Source organism: Ursus maritimus, unplaced genomic scaffold (genome assembly GCF_017311325.1).
Source record: "Ursus maritimus isolate PB19 unplaced genomic scaffold, ASM1731132v1 scaffold_26, whole genome shotgun sequence".
Classification (NCBI taxonomy): Eukaryota; Metazoa; Chordata; class Mammalia; order Carnivora; family Ursidae; genus Ursus; species Ursus maritimus.
In genome coordinates, this window is record NW_024425119.1 from 27,862,094 (window position 1) to 27,886,931 (window position 24,838).

The window sequence follows — 24,838 nt, forward strand, 5'->3', positions numbered from 1 at the left end:
AACTACAGGAAACACACTTTAGATTCAAAAATACAAACAGCTTGGGGCACCTGGGTGGCTCAATCAGTCGGACATCCAGCTCTTGATTCTGCTTGGGTGGTGGTCTCGCGGACGTGGGATTGAGCCCTGGCAATACTTCCCAGGGTGACCTAGTGACTCAGCACAGTGCCAGCTGACTTCTTTGTGAAACTGACGGGCTGATCTTAAATTTCATATGGAAATTCAAGGCACCCAGAATAGCCAAAACAGTCTTGCAAAAGAACAAAATTGGAAGACTCGAACTTCCTAATTTCAAAACTTACTACAAAGTTATAATAACAAAGACAGTGTAGTCCTGGATTAAGGATAAAGAGTTAATCAGAATGAGAACCCAGAAATAAATCCTCATGTTTACAGTCAATTCATCTGACAACAGTGCCAAGACAATTCAATAGGGAAAGAATAGCTTTTTCAACAAATGGTACTGAGAAAACTTTCTTTTCTTTTTTTTTTTTTTTTAAGATTTTATTTATTTATTTGACAGAGATAGAGACAGCCAGCGAGAGAGGGAACACAAGCAGGGGGAGTAGGAGAGGAAGAAGCAGGCTCATAGCGGAGGAGCCTGATGTGGGGCTCGATCCCATAACGCTGGGATCACGCCCTGAGCCGAAGGCAGACGCTTAACCGCTGTGCCACCCAGGCGCCCCCTGAGACAACTTTCTATCCACATGCAGAATAATGAATTTAAACTCCTTCCTCCTGCCACACAGAAAAATTAACTCAAAATGAATTAAAGACCTAAATGTTAGAGCTAAAACTATAAAACTCTTAGAAGAAAAAAGAAGGAAATCCTTGTAGACTCAGATTTAGCAATGGGTTCTTAAATACAACACCAACCACACGCAGCAAAAGAAAAAAAAATAGATATACTGGGCATCATCAAAATTAAAAACTGCTTCAAAGGACACCATTAAGAAAGTGATAAGCCAATCCAGAAATTGGGAGAAAATTTTTGCAAACTGCATATCGGATAATGGACTTGAATTTAGAATCTATAAGTAACCTCTGTAACTCAATAATAAACAAATAACCCTTTAATTAAAATGGGCAAAGCATCTGAATAGACATTTCTCAAAAAAAGATAAGCAAATGGCCATATAAAAGGATGCCCAACATCATCAGCCGTCAAGCAAATGCGAATCGAAACCACAAGATCCTACTTCACACCTACGAGGATGGCTGTAGCAAGAAGACAAAGCGAGAGCTGATGAGGATACAGACAAACTGGAACTCTCGCTCCCTGCTGACAGGACTGGGAAATGGTGCAGCTGCCTTGGAGAAACAGTATGGCAGGTCCTCAAATGGTTAAACAGAGAATTACCACTCGTAGATACATGCCAAAAGAAATGAAAGCATGTCCACACAAAGGTCTGCATACAAATGTTCATAACATTACTCATAATAGCCAAAAAGAGGAAATAATCAGGGGAGCCTGGCTGGTTTAGTTGGTAGAACATGAGACTCTTGATTCCAGAGTTGCGAGTTCAAGCCCCTGCATTGGGCATGGAGCTAACTTTAAAAATAATAAAGTGGAAGGGCACCTGAGTGGCACAGCGGTTAGGCGTCTGCCTTCGGCTCAGGGCGTGATCCCGGTGTTATGGGATCGAGCCCCACATCAGGCTCCTCCACTATGAGCCTGCTTCTTCCTCTCCCACTCCCCCTGCTTGTGTTCCCTCTCTCGCTGGCTGTCTCTATCTCTAATAAATAAATAAAATCTTTAAATAATAATAATAATAATAATAAAGTGGAAAAAATCCAAATGTCCATCAACTGATGAACAGCTAAAATAAATGTGATATATCTACCCAACGGAATATTTAGCAATAAAAAGAAATGAGGTACTAGTGTACATGCTCCCACACGGATGAACCTTTAAAACATTGTGCTGAGTGAGAAAAGTCATTCACAAAGGACCACATGATTCTGTTTATATGAAATGTCTAGAATAGGCAAATCTCTAAAATAAGAAAGTAGAGTGATGGTTGCCTAGGGTGGGGGGTGAGTGTTAAGGGGAAATGAGGAGTGATCACTACAGGGTACAGAGTTCTGGGGGGACAGTGAGGGAATGCTCTAAAACTGTCATAATAGTTGCAGGATTCTGTGAATATACGCAAATTCACTGAGGTATGGACACTGTAAAGGAGTGAATTATACGATATGTGAATTATAGCTCAATAAAGCTGTTACAAAACAAATACATGGAGCAAGAGTTACAGAACTGAAAGAAAAAGACAACTCCACAATTTTACTTGAACACTTCACACTTTTCTCTGTAACTATCATGCCATGATTATACCAAACGTCAAATTAATCTTTGTTGAAAATTTATAGTGCTTTTTAAATCACTAAAAGAAACTTTTTCTTTTATGCACAGTATCTTCAATTCTGATTAAAAGAATATATCTGAGAATATTTCAATAGAATGCATAAACACAAAGGGAAATTGCAAATCTCTGGAAAACCTACAGAGTAGAATTTACATATTTATCTCCTTCATGACTTGCTTGATTGCCTCTTAAATTATTACATATTTTCCTGTTTACTTTCTCAACTAGAATGCAGGGTGCAATTTTCAAACTGCATGGGTATTTTTCTTTGTCATTTAAATAGGATTTGTACCAGCAAGCACGAACTACAGGCTATCTTTTTAATTTTCCATCAAATATAAACAAAACGTCATTCAGGCAGGTGAATTTTCAACACAAACAAGTACAGACTTTCCACACGTGTATTACCTGATCGATTCCCTTTCCTTTGCACTGAAGGATGATGACTTCAAGGAGTTTGGCTGCATGACACTCCGCATCTTCTCCTGCATCTCCACACAGTACCTACAGTAATGACAGCCCAGCCCCGCAGTGAGCGGCATTGCGCAGAATTTAATCGCGTCTACATGAAGCAAATTCCCCATAAAAATTCAGGCACTAGAATCATAGCTTTGGGGCACCTGCATGGCTCAGTTAAGTGTCTGCCTTCGGCTCAGGTCATGATCCCAGGGTTCTGGGATCAAGCCCCACATCGCAATCATCACAATCGCAATAAAGTAAACTATGTGAGTTAATTGTCCAGATAAGTGAAGCTTCCCTTTAGAGGGAACAAAACAACAAAACAATAAAATGAAATCAAAAGAAATTTAAAGAAACCTTCCACTTAAACAATGAAACAAACCCTATAGTTTTCTGTTTGAGTTCATTTTTTCATAATAATAACCATAATTTATCACACACCTTTTAATTTCTCCATATGGACTTTATAACTACAAACATTCTTCCACGGACGTTATAACCATTTAGGACCATAAGAATTACAGTACATAAATATAACGGTTTACCAGACCATTCCTCTATTGTCAATTCTGTATTTTCAATTACAAATAATTCTACAATGCACATGTTCTTACATAAAATTTGGAATATAATTGCCTTACATTAAGGTTCCCAGAAGAGAGATTCATAGAGTAGAGCCCTGCTTATATTGGAAATTAGAAAATATGGAAAAATTAATAAGAGTTCAAACACAAACTATAAGGAAAAAAAACAGACTTAACCTAAGAGGAGACAGAAATTAAAAATACAGACAAAAAGAGGTAACAGAGAAACAAAAGACAGACTCATTGAATAAAGACAACAAAGTGGACAACTTTTGTCAAAATTACTCTTAAAAAGCAGAGAGCAAAATTTTAAAAATAGTAGAAACGAAAAAGACATAAATACAGGTAAAGGAGGGATTAAAATAAGCAAATACTATGGAGAACACAATACATCCTTATACATTTGAAAACTCAGATGAACTGGGTAATTTCCTAGACAAATACGATTTAAGAAAACTGAATTAAAAAGAAATTCCAGATAAAGAAGACAGATGGAACATTCCCATTTAATTTTATTACTTCCCAAAGACCATTAAAAATGATAATAAAGAGGTTTTAGAGGCATAAATCCACAAAGACAGAGAAAAGGAAAAAAGTAGACAGCTATACAATTTTGGAAACTGGAAAACAGATCAGTGAGCTGAATCGTAAGCAGATAGCTGGCAAAGCCAAGAATCAACCCTATTTACATAAAATTTAAGATTCCACCTCTTAGGGCAATATGTCTACATCTAGATTCTAAATGTGAATGGGCTCTGGAACCAGAATGCCTTGGTTCAAATTCCAGCTCTGCCACTTATTATCTGTGTTTTTAAGAATCAACCTCTGTGTCTTACTTACTGTCCCCATCTGTAAAAGGAGGATAAGAATACACTTACGTGGTGGGGTTGGAAAATACAGAGAGAGAAAAAAAAAATCACTCCCTTTGTCCCAAATTGCATTTACTCGGGGTTTTTTTTGTGGTTGGTTGGTTGGTTTTGGTCCCCACCTCCAGAAGGGGAAGAAACAAAATATATTTCAGTAATTTTAAAAACTCTGGAGCCACACTCCCTGGCTTCAAATATGGCTCCAACGTGGACTCGCTCCGTGACTTCGGACGATCTGACTCAGGCATGATGCAAAAAATTGTGCCTCAGTCTCCTCTTTGACCAAAAGGTGATACTTTCCTCATAATGTTGTAATGATAAAAGAAGTTAATATGTATAAAGTACTTAGGAAATACCTCATATACAGTAAGAGTTCAGTAAGTATTCGCTATTATTAAAAACCAAGAATACAACACATTAACCATTTGATAAGTGTAAGGACATCAATGTGAACACCACTTCTACCCCAGCTGCTGTGACACAGAGCGGCCGTACTAATGGCTGTAGGACTGCTCTGTTTTCTGCTTGCTGCTTTCTCCCCCCTTTTCCTCACTAGCAATGGTCTCCACAACTTAGGAGAGGATACTGAAGACTGCCAAGTGATTATGATTTAATAAGCTAGGTTATTACAGAGCTAAATGGGTCTTTAAAAATCATGATTTTACTCCTTCAGTTTATAGGTGATGAAACTTAGTGACCTCCCAAAATCTCCCAGGCTCTTTACAACCGAACTGAGACATCAATCAGATGTGCTGATTATCAATTCAGAGCGTTTACTATCTTGGTACACATCTCCTCTAGAGAGGAAGATAGGTTCTACACTAGATATTTTACTCTCAAGGCCAAACTTAAGTATCTGGCAGCTCTATGCGATACAGTTTTACATTTATGCATGTATAAATATTCGCCTAAAGGAGAAGGAAAACATTATTTATAGTCATCAATGATTCTATGATATAACCAACAGAGGGCGAAATCTAACCCGTGATGATCCTGTTTGTATGTAAACATAACAGTAGCCAGTATATGGCTAATAAATCATCCTGTACTGAGCTAAATGATGCCATTTTTCCAACTATTCCAATTTTTTGTCTGTTATATTCCTATATGTATAGACATACCTATCTATATATATAGTGGCTTCCAATATACACATTCAATTAAAAAAAATCAGTGATTGACAAACTGTGGTTATTTACTTAGCACTTTGCTTTTCTGTTGTTGGGTTTTGTTTTGTTTTTAGCACTTTTCTTTAATCAAGTAGTTAAGTTTGCATTTTTGAAAGAAAAAACACAAAATTATTTATCCTAAACATTATAAAGTACACAGCTACAAGAGCAGCAAACATCGGGAGTGCCTGGGTGGCTCAGCTGGTTGAGTATCTGACTCTTGGTTTCAGCTCGGGTCATGATCCCAGGGTCACGGGATCAAGGCCCACATCAGGCTGTGTGCTTGGCTTGGAGTCTGCTTGGGATCCTCTCTCTCCCTCTGTCCCTCTCCCCACTCGCACTCATACACACACACACACACACACACACACACACACAATCTCTCTCTCCCTCTCGCTCTAAAATAAAATAAATAAATCTTTAAAAAAATAAATAAGGGGCGCCTGGGTGGCTTGGTCAGTTAAGCCTCAGACTCTTGATTTCGACTCAGGTCATGATCTCAGGTCATGCGATCAAGCCCCACATCGGCAGGGAATCTGCTGGAGATGCTCTCTTTCCCTCGGCCCCTCTGCTCTGCTCTCTCTCTCTCTCTCTCTTTCTCTCTCTCTCAAATAGATGAATAAATCTTTAAAAAGTAAAATAAATTTAAGAAATTTTAAAATTAAATAAATAAAAGTGGCAAACATTCTTAAGCACAACACATGATATAAAATTTTCAAATTACAATTCCAAGGTCTATTAGAAAATAAAAAATAACAAATATATGTTGAAGGCAATACAGAACTAAAGTGTAAGAAACAAACCGAAAGAGAGTCCTGAGGTGAAACACTCAAACATTAGTAAGAACCACTGTAATAACTGATTAGGACACACTTACCTTCCTACACATTGTAAAAAGTATTTCTAAATGCTTTGGATTAGATAATAAAGTATCTGTATCTATTGTCACATAATTATGCAGGAGAGGCATCATATCTGGAAAAAAAAAATTCAAAAGCCCAATGAGATCTGAGTAACAAGAGTAGAAATAAACTATTCCTACTGAAATCTGCAGCACCCACACATTACTATCTCCCCTCACAACCACAAAAGGGCTAGTAACAAAGTGACAGACCCGCTCTATTTACAGGCGAGGGAAACGTGGATCAGAAAGATTAAATGCTCACCCTCTATTACAGTGATTGTTCTGAATGCCTGTCTCTCCACGGGAGTCATCACCACTTGACAAACTGTGTACTTGCTTGCTGGTCTGTGTGTTCCCCGCCCCCCCCCAACTAGAACGGAAGCGTCAATACAGCAGGCCGCCTACTTTGTTCACTGCTATACTGCCGTGCTTAGCACAGTGCTTGGAAATATCGACGGTATTCAGAAAATAGTAACTGAATTAACGTACAGGTATATGTCCGGACTGCAAACTAATTTAAGAGACAACAGGGAACAGTCTCCCTTCTACGGCTTGTATTCCTAGAGCTGCAAAACACTGCTCTGAGAGCACCACCCTTTATGCGACAGGGAAAGAACAATTATTTTCTGATTAGTACTGGAGCCATATATGTCTCTATGTCAAGTTGTCAAAGGAAATCATGTCCAGACACAGAAAAGCAAAAATGTTAGATGGTCAAAGCCGTACCTGTAAAGTATTCAAAACAATCCTGCTGAAACACCTCATATAATATGCCCAGCAGCTGCCACATTTGAGGGGAAATACCATGGCAGGTTAAACTATATGCCAGTGAAAGAATTTCTTCATAGAATTCTAGAAGGAAGAAAAAATCTCTAGTTAGAATGCTAGAAAATAGCAAAACTTAAACACAAAGACCACAGAGGAAGGTTTAAGCTATCCACTCGCATACATTCCTCTTACACCTAACATACTCTGAGCACCCCTCTGTCCACACTCCCATCTTCAGCTACTTACATTTGCTATCATCCATTTTTTTTTAAGATTTTATTTATTTATTTGACAGAGAAAGACAGCAAGAGAGGGAACACAAGCAGGGGGAGCAGGAGAGAGAGAAGCAAGCTTCCCGCTGCGCAGGGAACCCAATGCGGAGCTCAATCCCAGGACCCCGGGATCATGTCCTGAGCTGAAGGCCGCTGCTTAACGACTGAGCCACCCAGGTGCCCCTGCCACCTTACATTTCTTAAGAAGCTCTGCCCCCTACCCAGTAAGACAGTGCAAAGATTTGTTTTTACTAAACTTACCCATAATACTGGAAATATGTGTATTTTTGATACTGTATAATAAATAAAATATAGTTTATACTTCTAAAGCTATGTTAGAAATGAATACGAGAAGGAATGGATGGTTGTATATCTCTCATGCACAGGATTATTAATGTACAAAGAATATTCTTTGGGAAGCTTAATTAAGTTAGGCTAAAATATCTTCCTGCCTCACATATGTTTACAAACTATTCTGGACCATATTTTGTCAATTTACAAACCTTGTAAAATTTGTATGGTATTTACCGCAAGACAATTATACCCCCTAAAAAGAGTCCAAACGGAAAGCTATTGTATGTGCATATGTATTTTTTATTATTACCCTCTGTCAAAAGGAAATCATATCTAAACACACAATGAGAAAACACAGTTCTTAATACAAAATTTTCAAATAATTCCTACCGTGTCACTAAGCAAAAGTCTTTTAACCCCAAAGGTTTTTTTCCCTCTTATTTAAAAGGAACTAGGTATGCCTGGGTGGCTCAGTGGGTTAAGCATCTGACTCTTGATTTCGGCTCAGGTCATGATCTCAGGGTCGTAAATTCAAGCCCCACATCGGGCTCTACATTGAGCGTGGTGCCTGCTTAAGATTCTCTCTCTCCCTCTCCCTCTTCCCCCCCGCCCAACTTGTGTGCACACTCTCTCTCTCAAAAAGTTTAAAAAATCTTTAATAAAAGGAACGAATATTCACCCTGGATGCACTTGGGAGTTTTTTTCTGTAACATTTAAAACAATATATTCAAAAGCTAGTAGACAGATACTTGCCTTACCAAGAGCAAAGTAAGATGGAAATCACAGATACTGGGAAATAACTTGTTACGTAAGACAGCACTATCTGAATATGAAATATCTGAAAGTTCTGTTTATCATCACCCCACACCGTGGAGACGAGGAAAGGAGAGTAAATGCCTCTTCTTAACATGAAGCTGAAGCCTAAAGACAGAAAAGGCGCCCAAGATTTCCGAGCACACCCTTCATAGCTTCAGCACGTGTGCACGACCCAGCCACTGCGATGCTGAAGATCAGGACTTCGAGCCTTGACAGAGAAACTAGAAGGTGCAAAGCTGTTGCAGATTACTTCTTGTGGCTGTACTGGAGTCTGGACTGTGGTGGGCAGCAGTGCGGGACCCCGTGTTGACAAAGGCAGCACCGGCCTCCTCGGCAGACCACTTCTAGGGCACGGTCCCGCTGGCTCCAGCCAACTCCAGCCTTCCCACAGATTCAGTGAACTACCAAACAGCCTTCCACTAAATTCCATGTATGCTTGAATTCACCAAAAGTTATTTCAATCATTCTCAACCAAGAAGACTATTAGGGTAGGATGGTTGTATTTACTTTGACTTTCTGCATTAGATAAAGCCGTTAAAGCAGTAATAGCTCACCCTGGCTTCTAATAATAAATGAAATTTTAGGAGCAAATTAACAATGAAAATGGGCCAGCGATAAAAGGAAAGTGGGACAATGGAAAGAGATTAGGCCATGGACACGAATGAAGTCAGGCTGCTGGGGTGGAGGTCCTAGAATAACAGAGTCAGCCCATGACCTCTTGCAGAACAAATATATATACATTTTCTTATCTAAGATCCTGTATGGCCAAATATCGGTTCAAAATGGGCCATTAACATTACATTACAGCTAAAAACATAAGAAAGATCATCCATCACCTTAGGGCTAGGGATGGGCTATCAGACAGGCAATTGGAGCCATGGCTTTCTCCTCTACCCACTGTACCCCAAAATAGCCTGTTTCCTTAACATCCTGATGTCGCAATTGCTCAAATCAAATAGCTGGTTGGTATAAACTTTTTCTCTTCGCCTTACTTCACGGTTTCACTCAAGATTACTTTAAATTTAAATGGAAAATGTTCAGTTACAATCTCTTCCATGAATAAGGACATCGGGGAATATATTCTTTTTTTGCTTATCAGAATCTCTAGGATTATGGTCCAGAAATGTCATTTTAACTAGCTCCAGGTGATTCTCACGCACACCAAAGTTTGAGAACTACTGTTTTACAGCAATGATTTCAAAAGGAAGGAGGATGTACCCTAGGCAACGTACAAGATAATCCACTGAGAAGGGAAAATAATATATTAGAACACTTTATATAGAGAGACATTTAATCCCATCCTTTTACATTTCTATTTTTATGGATGTAAATGTCATTTAGTAACATATGTATATTGCCTATAATATGTATTCAAATCTTATTCACCTATATTAGAAGTGCATGCTCAATTTTTTATTAATGGTATCAATGATAAAAAGTCTGGAGACAACTGCTCTTAGGCAGTCACATGCTTTTCTTCCGCTTTCTGTCTGCACACTACACAGGCTGCATCTTCCCCTTGTCCACATGACGTGGGGCTGCCATCTTCAAAATGCTTGGATACTATGGACAAACAGTCTCCTCCACAAATTCCCATCAGTTTGCAACATTCTGATTCTATTAGTTACTCATTCTACTCAGAAGTCAGGCACTATAATATAACAGAACAACAGTTATTTCATACTTCTGATAGGATACATAGGTCTATCATTTCACATTTTTCAATTCCAGATTAAAGTAACCTTGCCTGAACCTCATCCCAGTTTTTCCTCTCTACAAATGTAAAATTTAAAGTTCTCTGTCCTTTAAAAATTCCAAGACTAAAAATTCATTGGATATATTGAATTTTTCTCTAGATGAAAACATAGATACCTAATACTAGAAAGTATATCCAAAAACAGAAGAAAATGCAAGCTTCTCTTTCTCAAAATTGTCCATATTGTTGAATTTGAAGGGCTAAAAATGCACTTTAAGTTCACCAAATTTAAAAATATCAGTTTACCTTTTTACTCTACCTTTGAACTTACCAATTACATGTTTCTGTAAAACAAGATCAATGATCCGTAGACAGATATTCTCTAACTGCTGAGTAACCTAAAGACAAATTTAAACATTTAGTTTAAAATTCATCATAACCCTTAACCTATAAATATTAGCCCAATAAAAATACCAACAGGATTTTTTTGAAAAGAGAAGTTGACAATCCTAAATTTCAAGTGAAAAATATAACCAAAAATTCTGAAAAGTAAACTAATGATAAAAGTGGGAGTTAAATCCATAATAAAATTACAAATTAAGTTAGTTCCTTACCTCATATTTTATACCAATATAAGTTCCTAATGAATGAAAGATTTCAATGTAAAAACTTGGGCCATAAAAATACCAGAAAAAATGAAAAGAAGTTGTGCATAATCCTGAAGACGGAAAATGGCTCAAAGCACAGAAATCAGAAATAAATATATCGAGCCATTTGATTTCAAAAATTAATATCTGTATAGGGTAGGGGGAAGTCAAAGATAAATGAAAAATTGAGGGAATTATTTTCAAATGGTATCACCAAGATCAAATTCCCTCCCCTAAAATCAAATCAACAGGAAAAAAGGCAAAGGTTATGAAAAAGAAGTATAAACAGACCTTAAACTTTTAACAAGATGTTCACTCAAATATATCGTAAGAGTACAAATTCTAAGCCCCAGATTACCACTTTTCATCTATCAGACTGGTAATGATCAAAAAGTACATGGCTGGGAAAAGAGACACTGCTGTCCATTGATTTGGGAAGTGTTAAGTTGGCCAAGTTAGCAATATCTCTCAAGCTTACTCATACATACATCCTTTGACCCAGCAATTCCACTTCAGGGACTTTGCTCTCCAACACATTATCACTGATGCAAATGACATGTAAAAGGCCACTCACTACAGGATGTTTGTGATCAATATCGACCAAGGTTCCATTTAACAAGAGACAGTTAAATTATATTCATTCATGAGAGACTGGTTGAATAAACTTGACATATCATATAAAGGAATATTATGAAAGTACTAAACAAAATCTTTAAAAAAAATAAAGGGGGGGGTGCCTGGGTGGCTCAGTCAGTTAAGCATATGCCTTTGGCTCGGGTCATGCTCCCAGGGTCCTGGGATCGAGTCCCACATCGGGCTCCATGCTCATCAGGGAGCCTGCTTCTCCCTCTGCCTGCTACTCCCCCTGCTTGTGCTCTCCGACAAATACATAAATAAAATCTTTTTTTTTAAGGAATATTATGCAACTAATAAAAATATTTAACTTTCGTGACTAATGTGGAAGGATCACCAAAATATAATTCAAAAATGGCAGATAAAAACTGTATGCTAACATTTTCATAAAAGAAAAATACACACACTCATTTTTTTGCTTAGCTATAGAAAAAAAAAAATCTCTGGAAGGATACAGAAACCTTGTAGAGGAGTTACCTCCAGAGAGAATTAGATCTGGGGAGCTGAGCGAGAAAGTGAATTTTCACTATCTTTTCACACCTTTCGGATTTTTCAACATCTGTTGTTCGAAATATTTTTTAAGTAAGCAAAAATTGAACTCCACTATGGGTTACAATTTTCATCTGAGTATCCTATTTCAAGTTTGGGGCATATTCTCTGAATATTCAGCTTTAAAGTACTGTCTTAAATAATCAACACATTTTGCCACCCATAGGCATGGAGAGCAAGGTACCAGAGCAGTTGCCGGTTGTAAATAACTGATCTGCTTATTTATCACTGGATATCCCTGAAAACCAGCCCTGGAAAAAGACACATGTACATAAACATTACTTGGAAGAATATATAATAAATGCTAACAATGACTGTTTAAAAAAATAGAAAAAAAATAAGGTACTGTCTTAAAGTTCAAATGATCCAAAAATCTCCGAGTTTAAAAATCTGTCAATATATTTAAAACCATTAAAGAAAAACTGCATATGCATAAGCATCCGGTTTAGATTTCTAGTTTTGTTCTGCATATACTGTTTGTACATGTATTCATACACATGTGATTTTTCCTTTTAAGGAAATATATTCTTCTCAAAGTTTGCTTTTAATAAGTCAAAGTTCAAAATCACAGGACAGGCAGTCAGGAGACCAAGATTCCAGCGCTTGTTTTGCCTCTAATTATCTCTGACCTTGGTTCAGCCACTTACTGAGGGCTTTCAGTTTCTAAGTTTTTTCATCTGTAGGTAAGGAAGCTGGAATTGATTAGCGCCTCTCAGTTTTAATCTGTGCCTCCTTTGATAATCACAGTAAGTTCGCATGCTCCTTTATTTGAAATGCAAAATAAATTTAACATCAAGTGTAAAAAAATTAAAAAGGAAAGCTAAAATACTATTTTATTTTCAAACTAATCCTGCTGCTCATTTGACTACTGCCCATCCTCTACACACACGTATTTTGGAAAACTGGACGAGGGGATTTCTAAGGTCTCTCCAAATTTAAAATACAAGTTCTGCATATAAGGCTAAAGAATTATCCTTAAGTACACTTGTAATTTAATTTGCAACATCTCACTGTTCTGAACGGCCCGTACAGTTTTAACAAGGATATAAAAATAAAGATGGAAGTAAAACTTCATATTCAGCCTTTTAGGTGAAGGAGGCCTGCCCAGGAGAAGAATATCAAACTGTTTTTAAGAATCTGGTAATTGGGGCACCTGGGTGGCTCAGTTGTTAAGCGTCTGCTTTTGGCTCAGGTCATGGTCCCAGGGTCCTGGGAATGAGCCCTGCACCGGGCTCCCTGCATCGGGCTCCCTGCTCGGCGGGAAGCCTGCTTCTCCCTCTCCCACTCCCCCTGCTTGTGTTCCCTCTCTCGCTGTGTCTCTGTCAAATAAATAAATAAAATCTTTTCAAATAAAAAAAAAAAAAGAATCTGGTAATCTTCCATTGGTATGTGATAAACACAGGATAAGTCAACAGCCACAGGGTTTAACAACGCTATTTAAAGAACCGGCAGCTGCTTCCTAAGTCACACTGTACTAGACAGGAGCTGCCGCCATTGCCGAGCAAGTCAGCCTGAACTCACAGAAGTAACGAACGCAAATCTGATTTAAAGAGAGGCTGCGTAGGGGAGCCTGGGTGGCTCAGTCGTTAGGCGTCTGCCTTCAGCTCAGGGTGTGATCCCGGAGTCCTGCGATCGAGCCCCACATCAGGCTCCTCTGCTGGGAGCCTGCTTCTTCCTCTCCCACTCCCCCTGCTTGTGTTCCCTCTCTCGCTGGCTGTCTCTCTCTGTCAAATAAATAAATACAATCTTTAAAAAAAAAAAAGAAGGAGAGGCTGTGTAATGCTTGGGGAGGAGAGCAGAAGGTTTCGGGTGGAGATGAATGGATGCATTATCAGAATAATCTGACTGCAAACCCAAAACTCTGGCTGTGAGCAAGTCTCTCAATACTATCTGAACCTGTTTTCCACTTCTGCAAAAGGACACTACCATTTACCTGCTCCAGTGATCGCACAGGAACATTAGTGAAAGTCTATCAGCTAATAGAGGGAAAGCACTTAATAATTGCACGAATTCTTATCCCAATATTCTTCTGGAATTCAGTTTAGGAAAGATGATGTTTTAAGCTCTTCTTCCCTTCCATTCTCATGATGTTTGTTACATTTGAATTTTGTTCCATTATTTAATATCTGCCACTGTGACTGAATGGCTCTCTCTCTCTACCAAGAAGACTGTGGGTTCCACAAGGCAGAGCTCATGTCTTATTAAATTTGATATTCCCCAACAACCTAGCTAGAACATAGCAGATGCGATAAACTCAGTTTAGTACAAAGGAATATACTATATATCTTACAACAACATGTAATATTTCCCCCTTCAATTATTTTAGTATGTTCCTTTAATATTTGAAGGTAATTTTTAAAGTCTAGCAACATAACTAAATAGTAATTTTAAAGTCATGCCCATTGATCATGTAAATTTCAGTTAATGTTATTACAATGACATAACAAAACACAAAGAAATCCCACCTCTTTATGATCTTCCACCACTGTCAAGATAGTATCAATAGTATGTAAAATTCCCATAGCCATTACTGTTTTGTCTTCAATTTCTTCATATTCATCACTCTGAAGAACTTTGCCAAATATCTCAGCCTATGAACGTAACATATACATATTCCACAATCAGTACTGTCATACCTACCCCTCACTGTTGTTATAAGTTAATAAAAGGGCAGGGCACTCATCTAGATGTCAGTCTTGCTCACACTTAAGTTACACACTAACTCAAGTTACTAAATCAATGATAGAAACTGTCATGTTTTAAATATGGCCATTTTTTCCTTATCTAATCACTGGAGTGGAATATACACCTAATAACTGGAGTTATAACAATTAGATAGCTATTTTTTAACTTCTGGTTATCATGAAACAAATAAATCCAAAGTCTGGGAAAAGTGAAATCTAGCAACACTCAAATGAAAAATTTGATAGAAGGTAGAAGACAAAGTCAAGAAATTACCTAGAAAATGAAACAGAAAAAGACAGACAGACATGGAAAACAGGAGAAAAAAGGAAAACTAAAGACTCAGTCCTGACCCAATATTCTGCATCAGAATTATAGAACAGGGGAAAAAATGGTAGGGAGAAATTAATCAAATAGGTAATTCAAGAAATTGCCCAAAACTGAAAGAAATTAGTTTCCAGATTCAACGCTCGGAAAGTGAAAATTTAGAAGGCTCACATCAAAGCACATCATTATGAAATCTCAGAATATTACAGATGAAATGATCCCAATGTTATTAGATTTAAGTCTAATTGACTATAGAAATTAACAACTGTCAGAATTATTAGAGCAAACATTTTTATATTAACATTTCAAATGCATATAAAACTAAACTCCAAACTCTGTAATTTAATTAATTCAGATAAGTCAAGGCTTTTATTTTTATTATTCAAGGCTGAATTTACTTTCAAATTAACATAAAACTTTGCCCATTCTTACCAGATGTTGTGTCATATCAACAGCAATTGAGGCTACCTCTTGACTATATTCACATATCATCTTCTGGATAACGTTAGTAACATCATCATTTTCTGTCTCTCTAACAATGTGCAACAGCTCCTGCATGATAGGCCTCACGTGTGGCTTCATATATTCCTTAGCTAATGCAATAAAACAAACAAAAATCAGTAAAAACTTAGACATTCACAAGTGGTGAAAGGAATTAACTTGGTGACAAGGTAAAGTGACACAGAGTAATAGATTCTTGGCAGATGCTTGCTCTATGGTAAATAAGACACAAAGCTGTACCAAAATATCTTCACCAATATATCCATTTCCCCCTAAGTAATTAGGGGTAATCAATCCTACACATGGGAAAGAACTGTTCTAACCAAAATGCCAAGAGCTTTCATTGAGAAATTCTAATTACACAAATGCTCTATCATCAGCATGACTTATAGGACGTGTATATGACATCAAGATACAAGTATAAAAAAATAACGTACATAAAAAATAAGCCCAGTATTGATGGTGCCCGTTCCCCGCCACATATCCCCATACAATACTCACTGAAACACTGCTGAATAGAAGTAAACTACGTTCGTGTTCTTCATAAAACTGAATTTACTTTCAAAGGTTTACCTGAACTTTAAACAATATTCTTCTGAACACAAATGATTTATCTGTGCCATCACCAACTAGAAATCCCACTTGCTACTTTCAGAACTAGTAGAATCACTGAATGCTAGAGTTGAAAGTAGAATCACAGAATCCTGAGGCCATCTATTCCAAGCCTGCGTATTTAAATATATGTCTATCTAGCCCCTGACATATGGCATGCTTGCCCAGGTTGACACAGCAACCTGTAGGACAATCAAAACTAGACACCAGGTCTCTGGATTCCCAGTCTACCCCAGCGCCCCGTGATTACCAACTTATTTCCTAATCTAAAATTTTTCTGGAAACCAGTCAATAGGAACTCCTAAAAAGGGGAAGAAGAAAATTCCATAAAATTCTGAGGGGACAAAGGCTCAGAAATCTAAACCCTGCATCTTAAGACACAGAGAATCATCCCTATTAGGGAAGGAAGTAAAGAAACTATGTGAGAAGATTATGTCAAACATAAAAATAGAATAAACCTTCTAAAAGGTATTTTTGGCTTTACCTTGTGTCTGGTTAGAAATTAATGACTGGAGAGCAAGGGCAGCTTCAACTTTGACAGGCATCTCCTTATCTTCAATCAGGCTCTTCTTTGCCAGTTCAACTGCATTTCTTAGATTGAGCTCATTATGAAACTTCAAAGAACTGAATGCATGAAGTACCCAACAGGACTACGTTAGAAGAAGAAATTAAGTAGGGAACTATTAGGATAATGGCATTCTATAATTAGGTCATGCATAAAGGAACTTCTTACTAGGTAAAATATCATTAACTCTACCAAGTACTGTTTATTTTTGGAGGGTAGCATATTAGCCTTAGTTGCTAACTTCTGGATTTCCCTTTTTTTTTTTTAATTTAAAAAGGCAGTTTTGTTGGGGCACCTGGGTGGCACAGTCATTAAGCGTCTGCCTTCGGCTCAGGGCGTGATCCCGGCATTATGGGATCAAGCCCCACATCAGGCTCCTCTGCTATGAGCCTGCTTCTTCCTCTCCCACTCCCCCTGCTTGTGTTCCCTCTCTCACTGGCTGTCTCTCTCTGTCAAATTAATAAATAAAATCTTAAAAAAAAAAAAGGCAGTTTTGTTACTTCTAAATTATCTATATGCATTTTTTATAGGGAAAAGAAAATGGAACCAAATTGAAGTGTCTCTGAAAAAAAGAAATCCTGTTCAAGCTTAATAAATATTATGATTCATAACTAATTTGTTATTTATTTACATGTAAGAGCTACTACAAACCAATGTTTGACTTTCATTTGCTGGCCTTCACAGCAAACAAATGAAACATTATTTCCCTTACTAGCATCAGGACTTAGCAAGCTTCGTTTTTTTTGTTTTTTGGTTTTTTTTTTTTTTTTTTGCTCATACAAGGTATGAAGAATTTTAAACCTTCTAGAGGTTACCAAGTTTTAAACTATTAGACCTATTACTTTGTCTATGTACATGAAACACAATTAGTCTAAACTATTAGACTATTACTTTGTCTACGTACATGAAACACAATTAATGATAATGTGCATTGCCAAAGACTCTTAGCAAGAGAGTTACAATTCACACAGCCTGTCAAAGACAACAGCTTACCTATAAAAATACTTGCACACCCTCTGCACCTCTAATCTACACATGCCCAAATACTTCTCCAGTGAACACTACCTTCTGTTTATAAAATGTTTTAGTGTGTAAGACATTGTTAACATATGCTCTTTATAGCAAGACATTTTTTGTGTTGATGTAGTTATAAAGATAAATACTAGGCTCTTGAAGTTCTACTTTTATTTCTCCATAAAAGATATTGATTCTAGAAGTAATATACACTTAGAACATGAATAAGTTTACATGGATTATTATTTTCTCCATTTTTCTAAGGCATATATGTCAACCTAATATACGATTTATACTAATCAAGTTTTTAGCCAAACTAGAATTTCATGCTGTTTTAGAGACTGAAAATTAATCAGTTTACGAATTTACATTGTATTATTGCTGTAACATCATCCCTCTCCCTGCATGTGTTACAAATGCAGCAAGTAGGTTAGGGTGAACATTTAAAGCAGCTGGAATTAAAATCCATAAATCCCTTATTTACTAGTTTGTTTTTTATTCAGCTTAGGTGACCATAAGGGACATTCTAGTTGACTTCGTTTTATCCCAATAGATGGTAAAAGGTCAATTTACCCAAAAACATTTAGTTCAATAACTATCTTACAAATGAACTTTTTTTTAAGTTTTTTTGTTTTGTTTTGTTTTAATAATCTCTACACCCAGCGTGGGGCTCAAACTCACGATCCCCACATGATCCCAAGATTGAGTTGCACACTCTTCCCACTGAGCTGGCCAGGTGCCCCTCAAATGAATACTTTAAGATACATAATGGAAATATGGAAAACTTACTCTAGCTCGAAGATATCCCAGGTTAGACAATAGTAATGGAAATACGTGATTCTGCAGCAACAACTCCATTTGGTCCTTGAATAAACTCTTCTGTAAGGAAACAGAATGAAGTTTCAACTTAGCAATGCCTTTTACATATATAAAAATCACAGCTAATAAAGTATGTTTATTATGACTTATGCTTAATATACTTCTATGTGAAATTTTATAAAATTATTTGACCTACGTATTGTATGTTTTAAAACAAGACAGAGGGGCGCCTGGGTGGCACAGCGGTTAAGCCTCTGCCTTCGGCTCAGGGCGTGATCCCAGCGTTACGGGATCAAGCCCCACTAAATAAATAAATAAATAAATAAATAAATAAATAAAACAAGACAGAAACAGTACCTTACATATAATTTGATACTGACTGACTTTTGCAGCAATAAATAACACTAGTCATTTTGTATCCTTTTTTCATATGGCAATAGTTTCACACTGAAAAACTGTTTTTTAATTAATTAAAAAATTAATTAAAGAAACAGGTGACACAAAAAAGGATGTTTACAGTCAACTCAATTATGCAGAAGCAGTCACAAGTTTTAAATTGTTCACAACTTTCATATTCTCTCATTTGCCTGTGCTTAAGTAAATAATATTATGAGTAGCTTGACCTTCAATAAAATATCAGCCAGGGAACCAATCACATGCAGGGCGCCATCTTTCTTCCTTGGGTCAAAGTTTGGGTCTGTTAGGATTTGATAACAAAATGCCATCATTTTGGGCAACACCTAGAGAAACAGAAGAATCCATTTTAGTCTATGTGACCTTCCACAGCCTTATTACTATAGTGTTAAGTACGATATACAAATTTGCAAAACTAAAGCCATTTTATTGTGTTTTATCAAGCAATTATAATTAAGAAAACAACCCTTTTCCCTAACTAGGACAGGAAAATATTCAAGTGATAGATTATAACGAATAGTATAATTTTTCAAATAGTAGGGGGTATAACTAGTGTCAAATCAACACAGTCCATCTTTCAATTTTGGATTTAAAAAGAATAACTATATACCTCTTTTCTTTTCTTTGCAGCAGTATACAAGAGAGTCTGGGCTGCTGTGGTGGGAGAAGCATAATCTTCAAATATATCTAGGATTTTAAAAGGTTAAACCACATTAATAAAAATATAATTACTTATTATAGATTTTGAACCCAACTGACCACTATTCCAAAACAAAAAATAAAACACAGGACACTGGTTTACAGCAGGAAAAGGCTAAGGATATGTCATCAGTGCTCCCGTACACAACAATTATTTCTCAAACTCCATATGTTGTCCTTTTAAACAATCATATTAAAGAGAACAATATATATTAGGCATATCTGTTTCACTGAGGACAAAAGTTTATTTAGTGCTTACTATGTGCCTGGCACTGGTCAAGGTTCTGGGGATACAAAGATCAAACAAAAAGAGTTCTCACAGAACTCACAAGGTGAGAGAGAGAGACAGATTATACACATACATACATAATAGGTACAATAGGATAAGGAGAAAGAGAGTGAAGTTATATGGAGTTATATGGAGTGCTAGTTCAAATATAGTGTCTCTTTAATTCTCTGTTGGGGTAACACTTAAGCAGAAACTGAATGAAGGAGGGAGCAAACTCTACATGGAAATCTAAAGATGAAGCTCTCCAAACAAAGGAAACCACAAGTGTAAAAGCCTTGGGGGACTACTAGGCCAGTGCTTGGCTCTGTCAACAGGCAGATTCAGCAGGGATTCAGTGGCTATTTATTGAATATACATATTTAAAACACACCACTGAACATCATGAGAACTTTCACAAATTTCAGAACAGGCAGATATTTGTAAAGTATCTCATACGTCCATATTTAAATATAAAAATAAAACCAAATCTAAGTCTTTGCCAAAATATAAAATACAAATGTAATAATACTAATAACTAATATGTATCGAGTGCCAGACACCACACTCAGGAGATCACCCACTGTGCCAGGCACTTACTCTTTGGCAGGCACTATGCGAAGATGCTACAAACATCTAATATTCTCCTCTGAGCAGTTAAGGAAGTTAGTTACATGTGTTATCCCACTCAATCCTCCCAACACCATTAGTATTGCTGATTTTATAGCTGAAAATAGCGCATGTCAGAGAGGCTAAGGAATTTGCCCACAGTCACACAATGAGTAAGTGGCCACGACAGAATTGCGCCCGCACTATCTTAACATCAAGAGCCTGAGCTCTCCAAATCTAAAAACATTATTAATGTCAATGCATTTAGATAAGACTTCGTTCATATAAATAACTATAAATGGCAAAAATATAAAAAGAAAACTACATAACTGTGTAACTGTTCTTTCCTATAGTTATCCAAAAGTAAAAATGTCAATTCTGTCAACACTCACAGCTCTTTATTATTATATTTCTAAAAACTGAGATACTATCTTATTTGACACAAAGAGGAAGTGAAATCATGGTAGCTTTCTGAACACTAAACAAATACTCCCGCCATCACAGAAACACACAGGTATTACAGGAAAACTAAACACTAAAAGAACACCTTGAAAATAGAAGAAAGAATCTCAGAAACAAGGCAGAGGATCATAGGGGAAGAGAAGAAAAAAGGAAACAAGATGAAACTAGAGAGGGAGACAAACCATAAGAGACTCTTAATCTCAGGAAACAAAGTGAGGGTTGGGTGGAGGGGGGTGGGAGGGATAGGGTGGTTGGGTGATGGACACTGGGGAGGGTATGTGCTACGGGAGCACTGTGAATTGTGGAAGACTGATGAATCACAGACCTGTACCCCTGAAACAAATAATACATTATGTGTTAATATAAATAAATAAACAAATAAAAACAAAGAAAGAAAGTAGAAGAAAGACTGGCTAATCATTCTGCTCCCAGGAAAACAAAGTCATTAGGAAGGGGAAATAATAAATCCAGCATATGTGAAATGATTTTCAAAAGGAAACTAGAACAGAGGGATAAGGCAGATGGTAAATATTGTTTCTCCTTCATTTGCTTCTCTGGTACTTTGTCTCCAAGAGAAGAGGCCCTCTGAACCAAATGATACTAAATACAAAGCACTGTAAAAACAACATAACCCATCATCTAGCATCCCTACCAGCAGGCTTAACTCAAGTAGCCAGGTAACCTGGCCCAACAAGGGAAAAAGCACTGCGTTGTCACTATCTTTGACATGCCTGGGGCAGTGCTAGTTTTATCAATTATTTATTTCAACATCTATGGAAGGCAGACTAGAGCCAAGCACTAGTAGAGGAATGGAGAGATGGAGAAGGGATGGAGAATGCAAAATAAAGCAAATAAACAAGATAAAGTCCCTGCCCTCAAATAGCACTAAGTTGCAGGACAAACAGAGGTACACAAGTAACATTCTGCTATATGAAGTGACGGTTCCATGGAGCAATTAGTTTAAACTGGGGATAAAAGGGAATGAACTAAAGCAACCTACACAGTTCAGTAACTTCCAGAAAGATCCAAGCAAAAAGTTTCCTCCAGAGAACGGGGCCATGCAGTGATATTCTCACTCTCTTGTGGAATACTTAGCCACCAAGATAAAGAGGCATACTAAACTGGGGTGCTCCCAAAATATGCAGAAATCCAAATAATCTCCCAGACTAAGAACAACCCAATCTACAAATGGGTATCCCAAAAGGTACAGAAAGGGATGACCCCTCCAGATCAGCGTCACAACAGAAAAAATTGTAGGTGGCTCCATGACTGCTTCGGCACCCCTAAGACGGATGAACAAGACAGCGTTCCATCATCTACACGCTAAGGTCTCAAGTACATTGGCTCAACAGAACATCAACCTCTCCTGAGTTTCAGGCTTTATCAGGCAACGCAGAACTTTGGGAATGTAACCAAGTAATAAAATCTGCTTAAAAATATAAATTTAGTTATACTATTCTACATATCCAGGAACTGATGAGGAATAAAATCATCTCGATTACCAAATTTCATTCTTATGTACTCATACGGATCTTCTTGCCACAGCTCTTCATCCTCATCTTTATAACACATCACAGAAAAAATGACATCTTCAGAGATATTCTAAGAAGAGAAAAAAACAAAACAAAACAACAAATGGCTATGGGCTATTCAAATTTGAGGAATATTTATAATGTATTCACGGTATTTATGATGTTAGCTTTCCAGACTGTTACATTAATCTTTGTGTTAAGCTTGCACTGGCTGAGGGGAAAGCAGGAAAGCAAGAGCCTAGGGGCATGGGGGAGAAAGAATTAAACTTAAGATTGCTTTTAAACAATAACTGATTAAAAGTATAGGGAAAGAGATGAATGGAAATGCTATTCTTTGAAGCAATAGCAGAGATAATAAAGTTTTACTAACAAATCAATATTAAACACACCTTAATTCTTTAAGGAAGAAAAATAAATATCAAGCCAAGGTTTTATTTACTATAGTGTTTCTTATTGTGAATTTTTACATTTCCATTTTGGTCCTAAATGTCAATGTACCAGCAATATTAAAATTTCTTTTCCTCTTCCATTCTTAAAAAATTTCCTACTCTAGAAATATAGATTTCGGGTGGGAAAAAAAATCGTATCTAATAGCCTCTATGCACACTGCTGCTAAAGCCCTACTAAGCCTGTTTGTGCTGTAATAACTACAGATGCAAAAATAGGATCATCTCTTCTCACTTATTCCTAATTAAATTCTAGGAGAAAAAATTCAACCGAGGAATTGGACTTTTCTTATTCCTACATTACAGCAATATAAAAAATAAGGCCAAAGGCATCAAGTAAAGAAAAAAAATCCACTCTTAATTTATAACAGCATAGTATATAAAATGAAATCAATATCTTTATTAATTGCAAAGAAACTATCACTATTTGATCAAGGGGATTAGACAAATATTAAGATGTCCACAGAAAATAGAAAAAAAAGATTATATTTATAAGACCAGTAATAAGGCAACACTAAACAAATTCTATCCTGGACACCAAAGGCAAAGTAAAAGAATTTATTTTTCTTTTTAGATACTATCATAGAGATTACAAAACGTTAAGAATTCTTAGTTTGAGAGAGGGGAAAAAAGAATTCAGTTCCTAACATCTTTGAATTACCCAAAATTATCTAAATGCAAATAAGAATTTATTAATAGCCAATAATTTTTCATTCTCATTTGTTCTTTAATTAAATAATGACATTGAATTCTATCTTTAAGTTAACAACTGATTTAAAAACAGATAACTTCGAACTTAATCCCCAAAGAGAGATAAAAACCTTGTTAGCTCACACCTACAAAAGAAAATGATCTTGTTTCATTTCCTGCAAAATAATGCTACCTTAGTAGAGCCTTGGTGACTCTTTTCAAAATGTTATCACGTAAAATACCACATTTGAGCCTAGCAACCTTTAGATAAGAAGGCTAGGAAAACATTATCTGACTGAACACAAGAGAAACTGAGGTTAAATGAGACTCCAAGTAAGACCAACTGAATCCAGGTCTTAAAACTATTAAACCTGAAGGCTTCACTCTTCTCAAATACTTAAATTTCCAAGCCCATCATATCAGATATAAGACTGTACGCATTTGAAATTATTCATGGAAATAAAAATATATTAAATATATAATATAGGATTAGTAACTTACTTTGTCTGGAAAACCTAACTTAACCAGAGAACAAGCTTGGAGAGCTATTCCCTGACACTAACCTGTATGTGTGGCTTCATCTGCTTCCAGGTAACAGAATGAACAATCCCTTGATTAAGATAGTTGAATGCTTGCTGAAGAACGCGGGGGGCTACATACTCTTTCTGTCTATATTGGTCTAAAATTTTTAGTAGTACCTACAGGAAAAGAGGAAAAGAAAGTACAGGAGAACAGAAATAATTTTAAGGTTAAGGGGAGGGCATTTTAAGCATGACATAAAACCCAGAATCCATAGAGATAAAAATAAACAGATTTGGGGGGAAATCAACGTTTTGTGAGAAAACTCGCGGACTGTTTTAATTATTAGAGAGGTCCACGTTATATTGAACTGAAGGGTGTCTCACTGTAACTTCCAGCCATTTGTCCCACTTCTAACCTAGGGGACTATTCAGGGTAAGTCTACGCTGTATTTCACGTAACTAAGTTCTTCAAATAAGATTTCTGTTCAGAGAAGTAGTAACAGACTTCACTAAGTGAACACTGAAAACATCCACACAGCAAGAGACACCATAAACAGATTGTAATAGTTGATAAAGTTACATTTCAAATTGGAAGAGAAATGGTAAGTTATCCAAAAAACAATATCAGGACAACAGATTAGCTCTGTCGGGGGGGGG

General features: G+C 36.8%; 1 protein-coding gene across 1 annotated transcript in view; it reads right to left on the reverse strand.

Annotated features, from left to right (window-relative positions):
• The window catches only part of IPO8 (importin 8), a 70,696-nt gene that overhangs the window by 23,142 nt on the left and 22,716 nt on the right, over nt 1-24,838 (reverse strand). Inside the window, exons 9-20 of the mRNA XM_040642293.1 lie at nt 24,224-24,358; nt 22,495-22,594; nt 19,568-19,644; nt 19,167-19,283; nt 18,514-18,603; nt 16,630-16,795; nt 15,465-15,625; nt 14,489-14,614; nt 10,526-10,592; nt 7,075-7,200; nt 6,322-6,419; nt 2,775-2,870 (exon numbers count right to left, since the gene is read on the reverse strand). Of these exons, the coding sequence (XP_040498227.1) occupies nt 2,775-2,870; nt 6,322-6,419; nt 7,075-7,200; nt 10,526-10,592; nt 14,489-14,614; nt 15,465-15,625; nt 16,630-16,795; nt 18,514-18,603; nt 19,167-19,283; nt 19,568-19,644; nt 22,495-22,594; nt 24,224-24,358 (1,359 nt within the window). The remainder of the gene's footprint in view (nt 1-2,774; nt 2,871-6,321; nt 6,420-7,074; nt 7,201-10,525; nt 10,593-14,488; nt 14,615-15,464; nt 15,626-16,629; nt 16,796-18,513; nt 18,604-19,166; nt 19,284-19,567; nt 19,645-22,494; nt 22,595-24,223; nt 24,359-24,838) is intronic.